At 45.8% G+C, this 15557-nt stretch overlaps 1 protein-coding gene across 3 annotated transcripts in view; it reads right to left on the bottom strand.

The window, feature by feature from the left end:
* Nucleotides 1-15557, bottom strand: part of IGSF21 (immunoglobin superfamily member 21) — a 255051-nt gene that overhangs the window by 174066 nt on the left and 65428 nt on the right. The window contains exon 1 of one of the 3 annotated variants that reach the window (XM_087879093.1): nucleotides 11026-11651. The exons of 1 other annotated variant lie outside the window; for it this stretch is intronic. In XM_087879093.1, the coding sequence (XP_087735219.1) occupies nucleotides 11026-11221 (196 nt within the window). In that variant the 5' untranslated portion in view covers nucleotides 11222-11651. Of the gene's footprint in view, nucleotides 1-10546; nucleotides 10763-11025; nucleotides 11652-15557 lie in introns of those variants that run through there. One more of the 3 variants, XM_087879095.1, reaches the window with a different exon arrangement.

Here is a 15557-nt window from a genome sequence, read left to right as displayed (position 1 = left end):
ATGAGAGAGAGGGAGAGAGAGAAGGGGGAGAGGAGAGAGAGAGAGAGAGGGAGGGATGAGAGAGAGAGATGGAGGAAGGGAGGGAGACGTTTTAAAGAAGCCCTTAAAGAGTTCAGTTACTTTTCCCTGTGATTGAGGGGGGGGAGGCTTGGGGGGGGGGGCAAAGGAGAGAAAAGACATGGAGTTTTTTCCCTCTGCTATAAATCTGGCGTCTGCATTTCCCAGGGCACCACCCAAGTCTCGTGCTGGGGAACGAAGAGAAAGGGGGAAAAAAATCACCCCCTTTTCTCTTTTCTGCAATGCTAAAAAAAACCCCACCCTCTTTTGGCTCCTTGCGGGGAACCCAAATCCCCCATCTGGCTCAACGCATTCGCTTATTTATTGCGTCTAGGCCTCCTTTCCAGCAGGGATTCCCAGGGCAGCTTCTATCAAATACACAGGCACACACAAAGTAAAAAATGCAAGATGTAGAACCAGCGTATCTTATTAGAGTCACCCCCTCACCAAACACCCCCCCCCCAAAAAAGCCCTCCATGCCCAAATTTACCTGCCCGGAGTTGAGGCCAACTTTTAAGCCACCCTCCGTTGAGATGGAACTTAAAAGCTGGGTAAAAATAACCAGCATAAATAAATATTCATGCTCAAATTAAATATATATTAACATATATATATATATATATATACATATGTATATATATTTAATATATTAATTAATATATTGTATAGATTTAATTCTTCCTCTGCCTTCCAAAACTAACCTTTTGCCAAACAAATGCCTTTTCAAATACAGGGCGTCCTCGCTTAGCGACCGACTTGTTTAGCGACTGTTTGTGAAATTTAAATGCCGCCTGTCTCATTATCCAAAGAGATTCTCTGGCACCTTACAATGGCAAGGATACCATGAATATAAAAGCTGTAAAGTTCTGATGGCGATAAAAACATTTACAACCTCCGCGATTCTTCTCTGGAGCAAAGGAAAGCCGATAAGCGCGGTCACAGTTTCACTTAGGGACTGATTCGCTGACCAAGCCAATTGGCTAGTCCCAACTATGGTCGCTAAGCGAGGACTATCTACATACCACAACAGATGTGACCCCTGACCCGTTTTCAAAAGGGATGCTGACTGGAGGACAATGGGATATGTAGTCCACCCTTTTCAATATATTGAAAAGGGTGGACATTGCTCCTAGAAGCACGAAGCCGAAAACCCCAGCCTGAAGATGACGAATGAGACTTCGTCGAAACGTTGCCAAGACACCTCCAATTTTACACGGGAGAAAACCCGAATAACCAAAGACCTACATACATACATACATACATACATACATACATACATACATACATACATACATACATATATATATATATATATATACCAAATTTATATTTCACTGATAAAGAAATAAAGGGAGACTAATATAGATCTATTTCAAGCTATTTAGCTCTCATCAGCTAACCATACCCTTACTTGGATTCGAACTTGGGCTTCCTGCATGTTAGGCAGTTGTATTAACCTCTGAGCCACAAGTTTCTTTATTTCTTTATCAGCGAAATATAACTGGTTGATAGATTAATCAATTAAATCTTCATTAATCTGCAGCCTAAAACAATAAGCTGGAAGGGAAAAAAATGCACCAGAGGACAGAAAAGCAGTTATGAAGGGCTATCCAAAGACCTCGAAGTGTCCATCAACTTTTGCCTGAGCCTTTTTGGCCAAGGAGAAGACCTCCCGTCATCCAGGAAACAGGCGACCTGACAAAGAAACCACCCACATCTCACTGCTGTGTTTCCCTGTGTGTGTGTGTGTGTGTGTGTGTGTGTGTGTGTGTGTGTGTGTGTGTGTGCATGCACGCAGCTCAGTTAATGCCAACTTCACAACTTCAGCAAAGCATACCTTTTGACCTGCAAACACAGCTCCATGTTTACCAGAGGTGGTATTCAGCCGGTTCGGGCAAATTGGTAGCAGAAACCCTAACCCTAACTGCTCTGGCTCTATGCCGTCCTATTTAGGCATGTTTTTGAGGTCAGGAGCATGCACGGAAGGCGCACGGGCAAAGCGAGCGGGCGCACGGCGAACCGGTGGTAACAAAATGTGAAACCCGCTGCTGATGTTCACCTTCATGTTCATCCATGAGCAGAACTTCCTGGTCTCTTCCCAGGCAGAGCTGTGAGACCAGAGCTCTTGGTCCAGGTGGTGCCACCTGTTGTGACCCAGGCCCAAGTAAGTAGTAGGAAAATCAGTCCGTGAAAAAAAACAAACAAACTTTATTCAAACAGCTGAGAATTACTTCATTCCCAGCGTCGTTCAACTAAATTAAAGCAAATTCCTCCCAACACAAATTCCTCAGTCCTATCGCAAACCTTGGTCCAATTAGGCAAACCGCCAAAGGCCTTTCTTGGCAAACGTTCAGAAGTCCCAGATGCAAAAATAAATACAAGACGTAGAAGAATATGATGAAAGTACCAACGTTGTTTTCCGGCAAAGCCCAAACACCGTTGCTGGTCTGTTTTAAGCCTTATGGGAGGGGCCAATCATCTCTTGGCCCTACTCCCGAGTTGTCCTCTTTGCTTGAGCTGCTCTTGCCTTCTGGCAGCTCTTCTCATGCATGCATTAGGAACAAGCTCTTCCTGTTCCTCTGCCTCTCTACTGTCCAACTCTGGAGGCTCCGGAGTCTGCACCTCACTCCCCAACGGCCCTGGCCCCATCTCTGCCTCTGAGGCAGAGCCCTCATCCGGGCCTTTCCCAGCCTCCAGGACTGGCCCAGGTTCTTCCTCAGCCGCATCGCTGTCCGACTCCGCTGACAGCTCCACAGGCTGCTGGCGGACCACAACACGTTCGTTCGATTTGGTACCCTTCTCCCCTTCTGCTGCTGGGATCCAGGGGCAGCTCCCCCCAAAAAAACAGCTGGCTAGGGAATTCTGGAAGTCGAAGCCCACCCAACTTCAAGGGGACAAGGTTGGCCAATGCTGCTCAAGAGGGCAAGATCCTGCGTTGCGAATCTTCTTTCGGAGATGCTTCCCATCGTTAAGAATCACACCTGGCGTTTTCTGCCTTCCAAGATTCAGCAGTTCTTAGCAAAGGAAGCAAGTTTCTAGTCCTCTGGGGATTCCGAGGCATCGCAGCACGCGTTAAAGGTCAGTGTCTTCAATGCTGTCCAAAGAATAAAAAAAACTTTGTGGCTTTCGACTTCTCAATTGCACCGATGGGATGTAGGGAAAGAAACAGCAGCTCTTTTAAGACCGAATGGAGAAATCAAACCTCCTTATTTAGGAGCAGTCTACCCCCGATCCTCTAAAACTGGAGGCACCTTTCGTTTTCTCTCCTGTCCAACCCAACAGGCAGGTGTGTTTCGCAGCCAGCAGCTGTCAAAACCCATTCAGAAAAATCTTTTTTTTTAATCTATCCTCTCCTTGCAGATCCCTTCAAGCCACAAGTTGCAAGAAGATTTTGTGTAGTGTCAACGATTCTGTTCCTAAAAGAGATCCTGCTTTGGGAATCCAGTTTCCTGGGATGAAGGAGATCAAGGGGGAAGATTCCCTTGGATTCCAGCCTTTTGAAGAGCCCCTGCCTTCTATTAGATGCCACCGTGAGGTGAAACTTCCATTTAATCCTCTACAAAGTTTGCTGGGTGATATTTAGAATAGAATAACAGAGTTGGAAGGGACCTTGGAGGTCTTCTAGTCCAACCCCCTGCCCAGGCAGGAAACCCTACACCACTTCAGACAAATGGTTATCCAACCTCTTCTTAAAAGCTTCCAGTGTTGGAGCATTCACAGTTTCTGCAGGAAAGTTGTTCCACTGATTATTTGTTTTAACGATCAGGAAATTTCTCCTCTAAATTGCTTCTCTCCTTGATCAGTTTCTATTTGTTGCTTCTTATCCTGCCTTTGGGTGCTTTGAAGAATAGCTTGACTCCCTCTTCTTTGGGGCAGCCCCTGAGATATCGGGACACTGCTATCCTGTCTCCCCTAGGCCTTCTTTTCATTAAACTAGACATACCCAGTTCCTGCAACCGTTCTTCGTATGTTTTAGCCTTCAGTCCTCTAATCATCCTTATTGCTCTTCTCTGCACTTTTTCTAGAATCTCCACATCTTTTTTACATCGTGGCGACCAAAACTGGATGCAGGATTCCAAGTGTGGTCTTACCAAGGCCTTATAAAGTGGAATTAACACTTCAGGTGATCTTGATTCTATCCCTCTGTTTATGCAGCCTAGAATTGTGTTGGCATTTTTTGCAGCTGCTGCACACGGCTGGCTCATATCTAAATGGTTGTCCACTAGGACTCCAAGATCCCTCTCACAGTTACTGCTACTGAGCAAAGTACCACATATTCCAGTCTTTTAAAAAGTCCCCCCCCCCAAATGACCAGATGTTGATCCTAGTTGGCAGAGAAGGAAGCCAATAGGGTCAAACTAGTTTTCTTTCTTTCTTTCTTTCTTTCTTTCTTTCTTTCTTTCTTTCTTTCTTTCTTTCTTTCTTTCTTTCTTTCTTTCTTTCTTTCTCTTTCTGTTTTTCCCACTCCTTTGGGGTCTCATCAGTCATTTCGTGTGGCAAGATTGCATGTAAGCTGCTTCTCAATCCTTTTTTTTTTCTTTCAGGTGGCCAAAGCTAAGCTTTCCCTTTCTTCAGTCTAGATCAGGGGTCTGCAACCTTAAACATTCAAAGAGCTATTTGGACTTGTTTCCCACAGAAAAGAAAACACCGGGAGCCACAAAACCCTTCTTGTGCCTGACTATTTCGTGAGCGGCCACAAAACTAGCATATGTAGTTGAAATTAAATGTTCTGTTTTCTTCTGAAACTTTTCTTTTCTTGGATTTATCCATGGCTGACCTACCGGGGGTTGAAAAGCTCAATAAATCACATGCCGGCAGGTGTCGCTCATTGGTGGTTGTGACTCATATTTTGAGTGACAGGGAGCCACAGCAGAGAGGGTGAAAGAGCCACATGCGGCTCCAGAGCCGCAGGTTGCTGACCCCTGCTCTAGAGAAAAGAAGGATTGGGGGGTGAGGGACAATAGAGCAGTATTCCAGTATTTGAGAGGCTGCCACAAAAAGGAGAGGGTCAATTTATTTTTCCAAAGCACCAGAAGGCAGGACAAGGAACAACGGATGGAAACGAATCAAGGAGAGAAGCAACCTGGGATTAAGGAGAAACTTCCTAACAGTGGGAACAATTAACCGGTGGAACAGAAGTTGCCTTCAGACGTTGTGGGTGCTTCAACACTGGAGGTTTTTAAGAAGAAACTGGACAGTCACTTGTCTGGAATGCTATAGGGTCTCCTGCTTGAGCAGGGGGTTGGACTAGATGACCTCCGAGGTCCCTTCCAACTCTATTCTGATTGAAGATGTGCTTGTGTACGAGATGGACTTTTGGTTCCTTTTTTTCCCCCCCAGAAAAAAACCCACCCAGAGATGGTACTATCTGCTGGGCTTTATCTTCCTGTCCCTCTCCAGCCTTCCCCAAAGAAATAGGCTGGGTTTTCCATTGAACAGGTAGAGTTTGCAATATTATGGTATGGAATGTTATTATGACTATATATCACCCATGCTCACCAGTGAAATCCAGCAGGTTCTGACAGGTTCTGGAGAACCGGTAGCAGAAATTTTGAGCAGTTCGGAGAACCGGCAAATGCCACCTCTGGCTGGCCCCAGGAGTGAGGAGGGAATGGGGATTTTGCAGTATCCTTCCCCTGGAGCGGGATGGGAATGGGGAATTTTGCAGTATCCTTCCCCTAGAGTGAGGAGGGAATGGGGATTTTGCAGTATCCTTCCCCCAGGAATGGGGAGGGAATGGAGATTTTGCAGTATCTTTCCCCTGGAGTGGGGAGGGAATGGGGATTTTGCAGTATCCTTCCCCTGGAGCGGGATGGGAATGGGGAATTTTGCAGTATCCTTCCCCTAGAGTGAGGAGGGAATGGGGATTTTGCAGTATCCTTCCCCCAGGAATGGGGAGGGAATGGAGATTTTGCAGTATCTTTCCCCTGGAGTGGGGAGGGAATGGGGATTTTGCAGTATCCTTCCCCTGGAGCGGGATGGAAATGGGGAATTTTGCAGTATCCTTCCCCTGCCACGCCCACCAAGCCACACCATGCCCACCAAGCCACGCCCACAAAACCGGTAGTAAAAAAAATTGGATTTCACCACTGGTCCAGAGTCACTAAAACCATGAGACAGTGGAAAAAGCAGTCAACATGAGCTTCAAACATAGCCAGCTTTTTCTCTCCCGCCCAGATATCGCAGATCAGCTTTCAAACATCTGAAGAACATGGATTTCTGGAGGCAGCAAAATTTAACCACAAAGCAAAAAGCAAATCACCAGAAGGCCCATCAGCGAAACCACAACAAGGGTGAGGAAGTTTGTAGGAGAAGAGATAATCTGAAGGAATTTTACTTTCCAAGAGGAGAAGATATAGATGGCAAGACAAGATGTCTATGTGGTGCACAGTTCCGGTGATGTTCTCCATGGATGGATGGATGGATGGAAGGATGGAAGGAAGGAAGGAAGGGGTGATGGATGGATGGAAGGAAGGAAGAAAGAAAAAAAGAAAGGAAGGAAGGAAAGGGAGGAAGGAAGGAAGGAAGATGTGGTGGATGGATGGATGGAAGGAAGGAAGGATGGACTGAAGGAAGGAAGGAAGGAAGGAAGGAAGGACGGACTGAAGGAAGGAAGGAAGAAAGATGTGATGGATGGATGGAAGGAAGGAAGGAAGAAAGAAAGGAAGATGTGATAGATGGATGGATGGATGGATGGAAGGAAGGAAGAAAGAAAGGAAGGAAAGGAAGGAAGGAAGGATGGATGGATGGAAGGAAGGGGTGATGGATGGATGGAAGGAAGAAAGAAAGAAAAAAGAAAGGAAGGAAGGAAGGAAGGAAGATGTGGTGGATGGATGGATGGAAGGAAGGAAGGATGGAAGGATGGACTGAAGGAAGGAAGGAAGGAAGAAAGATGTGATAGATGGATAGAAGGAAGGAGGAAGGAAGGAAGGAAGATGTGATGGATGGATGGATGGATGGATGGATGGAAGGAAGGATGGACTGAAGGAAGGAAGGAAGAAAGATGTGATGGATGGATGGAAGGAAGGAAGAAAGGAAGGAAGAAAGAAAGATATGATGGATGGATGGATAGATGGATGGATAGAAGGAAGGAAGATGTGATGGATGGATGGATGGATGGATGGATGGATGGATGGATGGATGGAAGGAAGGAAGGAAGGAAGGAAGGAAGGAAGGAAGGAAGGAAGGAAGGAAGGAAGGAAGGAAGGAAAGATAGCAAGACACTACTGGCAGCATCTCCAACCACTGCCTGGTTGACTCTCCCAATGAGAAATTTGGGGGGATTTTCTGCAATTTTTTCCTCTTATCTGCAGCCCCTAGTTGAATCCAATTAATTTTCACATCCACCTTTCCTTCGCTTCTTCTCCGTTTCGCTGAAAATTCGGTGCCATTCCTTCAAACTATAACGTCTTTTTTTAAAAAATAGTATCTTGATCCAAGAAGTGACTTGATATTAACTTGTACGCAGTTCTCGAGAGCTTCGGACATCACTTTTTCCAAATTCTGATAGAAGACATGAAGGATGTGATTTTCGGTCAGCAAAGAAAAAAAAATCCAGCCACCACTCCTGGCCACAGTAGGGCATGTTACCCCCTCCACAAAAGTTTCATTTAACATTTCTGAGTCGTGTACAAATTCCGAGAAGGAGTTAAGGAGGTGTCCTGTTTAAGGCCGTCATCTGGTCCAGTCCTTCCCAGAGAGCCAAAGCTCAACAAGATGAAGTTCTACTCTGGAGTAAGCATGCAGGAGAAGCCTTCCCAGAGGGGTAAATCCAATGGGTCCCAAACAAAGAGAATCCAGTATTGCCAAGATATTCCCAGGTAGGCAAAAAAGGCAAAGCTTCAGATTCCCAGATTCTCAGCCCACGGCTGGGTGTCACATTCGCTGGAGATTTACAGACGGTTGTTCGACCCTTCGCATACTGACACGAGACAGACCACGGCCACGGGCAGCCGAGCACGAAGGAAGAGAGTTTCCAGCCCATTAAATTTTTATTACCTGCCGGCCACTTCAAAAGGCTGCCCACCTTTGGTGATGATGCTTCCATTATTCAAAGCTTTTCTCCCCACGGGCTTCTCTCTCTTGCAGGGAACAATGCACGGCCCAGGGAGACGAGGAAGATGAGGAAGGGAGGAAGGTTTGTATATTCTGCACCCGATGGGGGCAGTTTTCCTGTCTGAACTGCGACTTCGTGGCTTAACCAGAGTCTGCTAATAGACAAGACCAGGGTTGGCTGGGGAAATGCACCCAGCAGCACCCTCTGCTGGCCAAAGAAGGAATCTCCACCAATTCAATATATATATATATATATATATATATATATATATCAAAAAACGACCATCCCCATCCTTCAGGTTCTGTTAAAATCATCTTGAAGCACAGGAGAGTTAAACGTCCCATCCGATCTGCCCTGCTGCCTGTCCTCTGTTTAGCGAACTTTGGAAAATTGTCCTTTAAACAAATGCTCAAGCCATCATTTTTCATTCAATGACCGTACATGTAAATGTGTTTATGAAAAATAAAAATGAAAAACTTTTTTTAAAAAAATAAACAAATGCTCAAGGAGGGCAAAAAGGTTTTGCAAACCAAGTGCATCTAACTTCAAACGCTGACGAGTTGCGGGGGAGAGAACTTAACCTAGCTGCTAACTGCCCCTCCACGTTTAAAGAATCAGTATGGACTAGCCCAGCAAAATAAATAAATAAATAAAAAATCTTGATTTAGTTCATTGTAGGGTCTCCTCTCCTGCTTGGGCAGGGGGTTGGACTAGATGACCTGTAGGATCCCTTCCAACTCTGTTAATCTGTTAACTGTTAACTTCTGTTAATATGTCTAGGTAACTCAAGCCAATGAGCCAAGCTGCATACTCAAGTAGTTTCTTTATTGGACTTGTCGTTTTTTTTCCCCGCCTCTGTAAATAACATCAAATAAAACAACTGGGTCATTATTATTATTATTTTTATCGCAAGCCATAAATAAGGATCTTCTCTTGTTCTGCCCTTAAAGAAACTTCGTAACCCACGTTGGGAAAAATCCCTTCACGCAACTCGGGTCAAAGGTTTCTCACCCAAAATTTCAGCTCTCCCCTCGACCGAGCTCAGTTTGAAAAAGAAAACCTTGCAATTTCGGACTATCCATAATAATAAAAAAAAAATCATTCCCAAATTGTTTGTGCTGGAAACTCTCCAACAGGAACTCCCACAGCTCACACCTCCCTACAAAATGCAGGGAAAAAAAAAAAACTTTTGCCACCAAGCCTCACCTTGCTTGTCTTTTGCAAATTACAGAAGTGAATTTCTAAAGCCACCTTTTTTGACAACTCACCTGGAAAAATGAGCATTTCTTTAAAGAGAGAGAGAGAGAGAGAGAGAGGGAGGGAGGGAGGGAGGGAGGGAGGGAGGGAGAGAGAGAGAGAGAGAGAGAGAGAGAGAGAGAGAGAGAGAGAGAGAGAGAGAGAGAGAGAGAGAGAGAGAAATGTTTTGGGATAACAAGCGCTTCCAAGCCAAGAACCCCCCAAAAAATAAAAATAAAAATGAACAACTGGAAAAGCAAGAACCGTGATTCAAACATTGATTGAATCACCGTTCTGATCTGATTTGTAACTAGGTTGTACCCGCAAGAAACACAGCAATGGGAAGGGAAGGCTAAAACACCCCGAGATATCACTTATCTTGGCTGTATTAACTCACTTTGCACCTTGCCCCCAAAATGGTGGGTTTCATTTGTTTGTCGGAAATAAAAACTGGCAAAACTTTCTCCACGCCGCTGACATCTGCCAAGCCCAAGGATTAACCCCGTGACCTGGTATAACCTCTGGGATACCAGTGTAATGAAGGAAAATCGGCTGGGGTCCATTGAGTCTCAACTGGGATAAGCCAAAGCGCACACCCACAGCACGGATGGGTGGGGTGTGGGGGGGGGAAATGATGGCAGGTTAGGCAGGGAGGTAGGAAGGAAGGACCAATTAATAAGACGTTGTCCAGTCTGATGCCCTCCAGGGAGCGACTGGGGAAGGACAGGGGGCATAGCTAAGCAGCTGAGAACGGGAAGGTTTGGAGAGGGGGGGTATTCTCCCCCACCCCCAATGCTAGGAGGGATTAGTCAACTAGCTAGTTATTCCTGCTGTGAGCATAACCCCCCCCCATTGCACACGGGTTCACATCAACCCACAAACAATCGGACGCCTGCCCCCCCCACCCCCCCGCCATAAGTGCCAGGGTGGCATTTACGCCCTGCATTCACTCCTCCTGACCCCTTCTGCTTGCACCAACTCAAATGGCATTTTGGGGGGAGCCTAAAGCCAAGCTGGCAACCCAGAGACTCTCTAGCCACCCCCCCCACCCCCACCCCCGTCTCCAGCCCGCTCAAAGCAGATCCACAATGAGGGTTGATTGAGACGAGTGTCGAGTTCAAAGGAAAAGTGCCTCCCTCCCCCCCCCCGCACCGCCACCTCCACGGATTGCCCGTAATTTATGACGATTCTTCCTACCTTCGAAGAATCGAAGCTTATAAGGAAAGAGAGACGATCTTGGCACAGAAGGAAGGCGAAGGATGGCGGGGATGAGAGTACCCCACCACCACCACCACCACACACAAAACACGCACCCCTCTCTTCTTCCCTGACTCCTTTGGCAAACAATTGACTCCAGTTTGTAGCCCAGAAGAGGGAGGGGGGGAAGGCTTGGGAAGGAAGGACAGGTTTGGCACCCTCGAATCCCCCCCTCCCTGCATAAATGGGGGATTCAAAGTTGGCACGAGTTCAGAAAATTTCTCCCCCCGGGTTCTTCCATCCTCTGGCGAGCTCTGCCAAATATTCCATGCACCATGGAGCCCGGATATTTTGGTCGATCTCCTTCCCGGGGTGGGGAGGGAGGTAGTGGGGAGAAGGTAAGGATGGGTGGGAGAAGCAGCCCCCCCCTTTGATTTCCCCTCTTTCCTCCCACCCCCCAGCAAGATCTCCCCACTTACCCAAAGCAGCATAATCGAGGAGTTTGCTGAATAGAAAGCAAAGCGACAACAGCAGGCAGCACATTGTGTTTCCCTTTCCCCTCTGAATCTGAACGCCATCTGGTTCAAAAAGACGCCAGCCTCCCATTCGGCGAGGAGGCTCCGGAGGGGAGCAGAGGCAGAAAAGGGGCACGGAAGCGTCTGGGGCGGGTGGCATCCATCGCTGGGTGCCCGGCGGACCAGAGGGAGGAAAAAAAAACAAAAACAAAAAACCTGAAGAGGACCACAGAGGGAGAGAGAGAGAAGCTGGAGAAGGAAGATGCTGCCAAGTGGTACCCAGCGGATGGACGGATGAGGCTGATTTTGTGGTTCTCGCCCGAATGGAAGAGTCAGATTGGAGTTTGGGATGCAAACCTTCAACTTCTCCTCCTCCTCCTTCTCCTCCCCACTCGGTCGCCTGTCTATTTTATTTTATTTTATTCTCTTCTCTCCCCCCCACCCTCCTTCTCCCTTTCCTTCCTCCCTCTTCTGCGCTTTGGTGCCGGCGTCTGTATTATACAGACTTTCTTTAATCCTTCTGAGGCTCTTCTGCTGTCGTCCTTTAAGCTGGATTTATTGCAGAAAGAGGGAGAAAGAGAGAGAGAGAGGGAGGGAGGGAGGCTGGGAGAGCACAGTTCCCCTCTTATGCTCTCTCTCTCTCACACACACACACAAACACGAGATGCTTAACCCTTCTTCAGCTGACCCACCGGAAAGAAGGCATGTCCTTAACAAGGATCGCTATCCTCATCCTCATTATTATTTTCATCCTCATTGCTGCTGCTGTTATCCTGATTATCATCCGATTTTTTTCCCACCCAGGCAGCGAGAAATCAAGAATTGCAGAATTCCACTTCTGAAACCCCTCTTGGTCCTTCTCCAGATGAAGCCGGCGTGGGTCCCAAAAACACAGCACGGGTCTAACTACCTCATTCAGACGTGGAGAGAGAGAGAAATAATAATAATAATCCTGCCTGCCCTCAGTCTTTCCATCTGCAGAATGGGGATAGCTAAAAAAAAATCAAAAAACCAAAAAAATTAGAGAGAGGTAGTCGAGGTTGGAACCTGTGTACCAGCCAGAGGTCTTCGACTACAGGTCCCATCATCCTTTGCCTGGGCCATGTTCCCCCCGCAGGAGATAAAATGGAAACACCAGCCTTGAATCTGGCAGGGATAGATCTGTGCTCGGATGACAAAGGAGGGGTTTGGCTGCGAAAGACCCTCCCTCAGATCTTCCCAAATGTGGACCCTCAAACGCAACAAACCCAGTTTCTATTTGTAAGCAAATTTAGTAAGGTGCTTTTTGAAAGAGGCAACTGAACTTCTGGTTGTTCTTTGAAGACAGATACAGATAAAGATTAACAGAGTTGGAAGGGACCTTGTAGGTCATCTAGTCCAACCCCCCACCCCATCCAAGCAGGAGACCCTACACCATTTCTGACAGATGCAGTCTCTTCTTGAAAGCCTCCAGTGATGAAGCTCCCACAACTTCTGAAGGCAACTTCTGTTCCATGGGTTGATTGCTCTCAGTGTCAGAAAGTTCCTCCTTATTTCCATATTGAATCTCTCCTTGTTCAGTTTCCATCCATTGTTCCTTGTCCGGCCTTCATGGAAAACAGCTTGACCCCCTTCCTCCTCTCTGTGGCAGCCCCTCAAGTATTGGAAGACTGCTCTCCTGTCTCCCCTGGTCCTTCTCTTCACTAGACCAGCCATGCCCAGTTCTTGCAACCGTTCATCGTCTGTTTTAGCCTCGAGACTCCAGACTTTCATCATTTTATCTATGGATATTCTCAGTCATCCAGGTCATGGATGTCCCAAAGATGCTTTTTCAAGAGGCAACTGGACTTTCTTAATCATTTTAGTTCTGTTCTCTGCACTCTTTCCAGAGTCTCAACATCTTTTTTGTTATGTGGTGACCAAAGCTCGATGCAGTATTCCAGATGTGGCCTTACTAAGGATTTATAAGGCGGCACTGATTTGTTGTTGTTAGTTGCGAAGTCATCCCATCGCGATTCCATGGACCACGTTCCTCCAGGCCTTCCTGTCCTCTACCATCCTCTGGAGTCCATTTAAGCTCACGCCAACTGCTTTGGTGACTCCATCCAGCCTCCTCGTTCTCTGCCGTCCCCTTCTTCTTTTGCCCTCCATCGTTCCCAGCATTCGGCTCTTCTCCAGGGAGTCCTTCCTTCTCATTCGGTGGCCAAAGGATTTGAGTTTCCTCTTCAGGATCTGGCCTTCTAAAGAGCAGTCAAGGTTGATCTCCTCCAGGACTGACCGGTTGGATGGCCTTGCAGTCTAATACTTCACGTGATTTTGATTCTATGCCTCTGTTTAAATAACCAAGGATCTTTTCTTCTTCAGGTATGTGAAGGAGAGCTCTTCTACCTACTTTTAGGCCATCTCTTCTAAAGGCTAAACATGCCCAGGACCTTTAACTGTTCCTCCTGGCAACAGAAGACCATATCTGTAGCTCAGAGTTGAGCTGTGGAGACCTTGGTGCTCTCTGAAGTTGGTTGCTTTCTCACAGACGTTTCATGACCCAACTAGGTAACATCATCAGTGCTAGAAGGGATTTCCCTATCTGTTTATATACAAGTGGGTTGCCCTGTTAATGAAGGCAAGTGCGTTCTTGGTAGTTGATGAGGTTTGTTTTATGTACACTGAGAGTGTATGCACCAAGACAAATTCTTTGTGTGTCCAATCACACTTGGCCTATTCTATTCTATTCTATTCTATTCTATTCTATTCTATTCTATTCTATTCTATTCTATTCTATTCTATTCTACTCTACTCTACTCTACTCTACTCTTATTCTATTCTGTTCTGTTCCCTATGCTATTTTATTCTATTCTATTCTACTCTACTCTACTCTTATTCTATTCTGTTCCCTATTCTTCTTATTCTATTCTATCCTATTCTACTCTATTCTATTCTATTCTCTATACTATTCTACTCTACTCTACTCTATTTCCTATTCCATTCCCTATTCTATTCTATTCTATTCTATTCTATTCTATTCTATTCTATTCTCTATACTACTCTACTCTACTCTATTTCCTATTCCATTCCCTATTCTATTCTATTCTATTCTATTCTATTCTATTCTGTTCTATTCTATTCTATTCTCTATACTACTCTACTCTACTCTATTTCCTATTCCATTCCCTATTCTATTCTATTCTATTCTATTCTATTCTATTCTATTCTATTCTATTCTATTCTATTCTATTCTCTATACTACTCTACTCTACTCTATTTCCTATTCCATTCCCTATTCTATTCTACTCTACTCTACTCTACTCTACTCTACTCTACTCTACTCTACTCTTATTCTATTCTGTTCCCTATTCTTCTTATTCTATTCTATCCTATTCTACTCTATTCTATTCTATTCTCTATACTATTCTACTCTACTCTACTCTATTTCCTATTCCATTCCCTATTCTGTTCTGTTCTGTTCTGTTCTGTTCTGTTCTGTTCTGTTCTGTTCTGTTCTGTTCTGTTCTGTTCTGTTCTATTCTATTCTATTCTATTCTATTCTATTCTATTCTATTCTATTCTATTCTATTCTATTCTCTATACTATTCTACTCTACTCTATTCTGTTCTAGAGATCCTCACCATCTTGGTAAACCTTCTCTGAAACTGCATCTTTTTTTGAACTGTGATGCCGAGAACTGGACATAATTCCCATCTCCAGGCTGACCATACCCCACAACTCCAACTGCTCCTTGATTTTTCTTGCTTGCAGGAATAACCTTATTATTAGTTGTTCTCCTAGGAACATTCTCCATATCTGTCAATGTCCTTCCTATCACGTAGTGCTGGAGAAGACTCCTGCGAGCCCCTTGGACTGCAAGGCGATCCAACCGGTCAGTCCTAGAGGAGATCAACCCTGACGGCTCTTTAGAAGGCCAGATCCTGAAGAGGAAACTCAAATCCTTTGGCCACCTGATGAGAAGGAAGGACTCCCTGGAGAAGAGCCTAATGCTGAGAACGATGGAGGGCAAAAGAAGAAGGGGACGGCAGAGAAGGAGGTGGCTGGATGGAGTCACCGAAGCAGTCGGCGTGAGCTTAAATGGACTCCGGAGGATGGTAGAGGACAGGAAGGCCTGGAGGAACGTTGTCCATGGGGTCGCGATGGGTCGGACACGACTTCGCAACTAATAACAACAACCTCTTCTTAAAAACTAACAACAGCAATCACGCAGTGCCCAGAACGGGATTCATATTCTAGACGCGATCGGATCGACAAATCTCTTGAATTTGTCCCTTGAACCTGATATTCTGTTGAGGGCAGCCAAGGATTAGATTTGCTGTGTTTGCTGCTGCATCACACTGTTGGCGTTCCTTCAGTCTTTGATCTACCAAGACACCCCAATCTCTTTTCATGCGATGCCCTGCCCAACCTACTCCCCTTCATCCTATATTCATATAAACTTGGCATCCGTCTCAATTTGAAATTGATTTTAATGATCGCTGCACATTTTTTTTTTCCAGCTTGCCCAAATCCTC

Source organism: Pantherophis guttatus, chromosome 15 (genome assembly GCF_059756535.1).
Source record: "Pantherophis guttatus breed Tessera chromosome 15, ASM5975653v1, whole genome shotgun sequence".
Lineage (NCBI taxonomy): Eukaryota > Metazoa > Chordata > Lepidosauria > Squamata > Colubridae > Pantherophis > Pantherophis guttatus.
The sequence above is the reverse complement of the archived record's forward strand: the minus strand, read 5'-3'. Positions and strand labels throughout refer to the sequence as shown.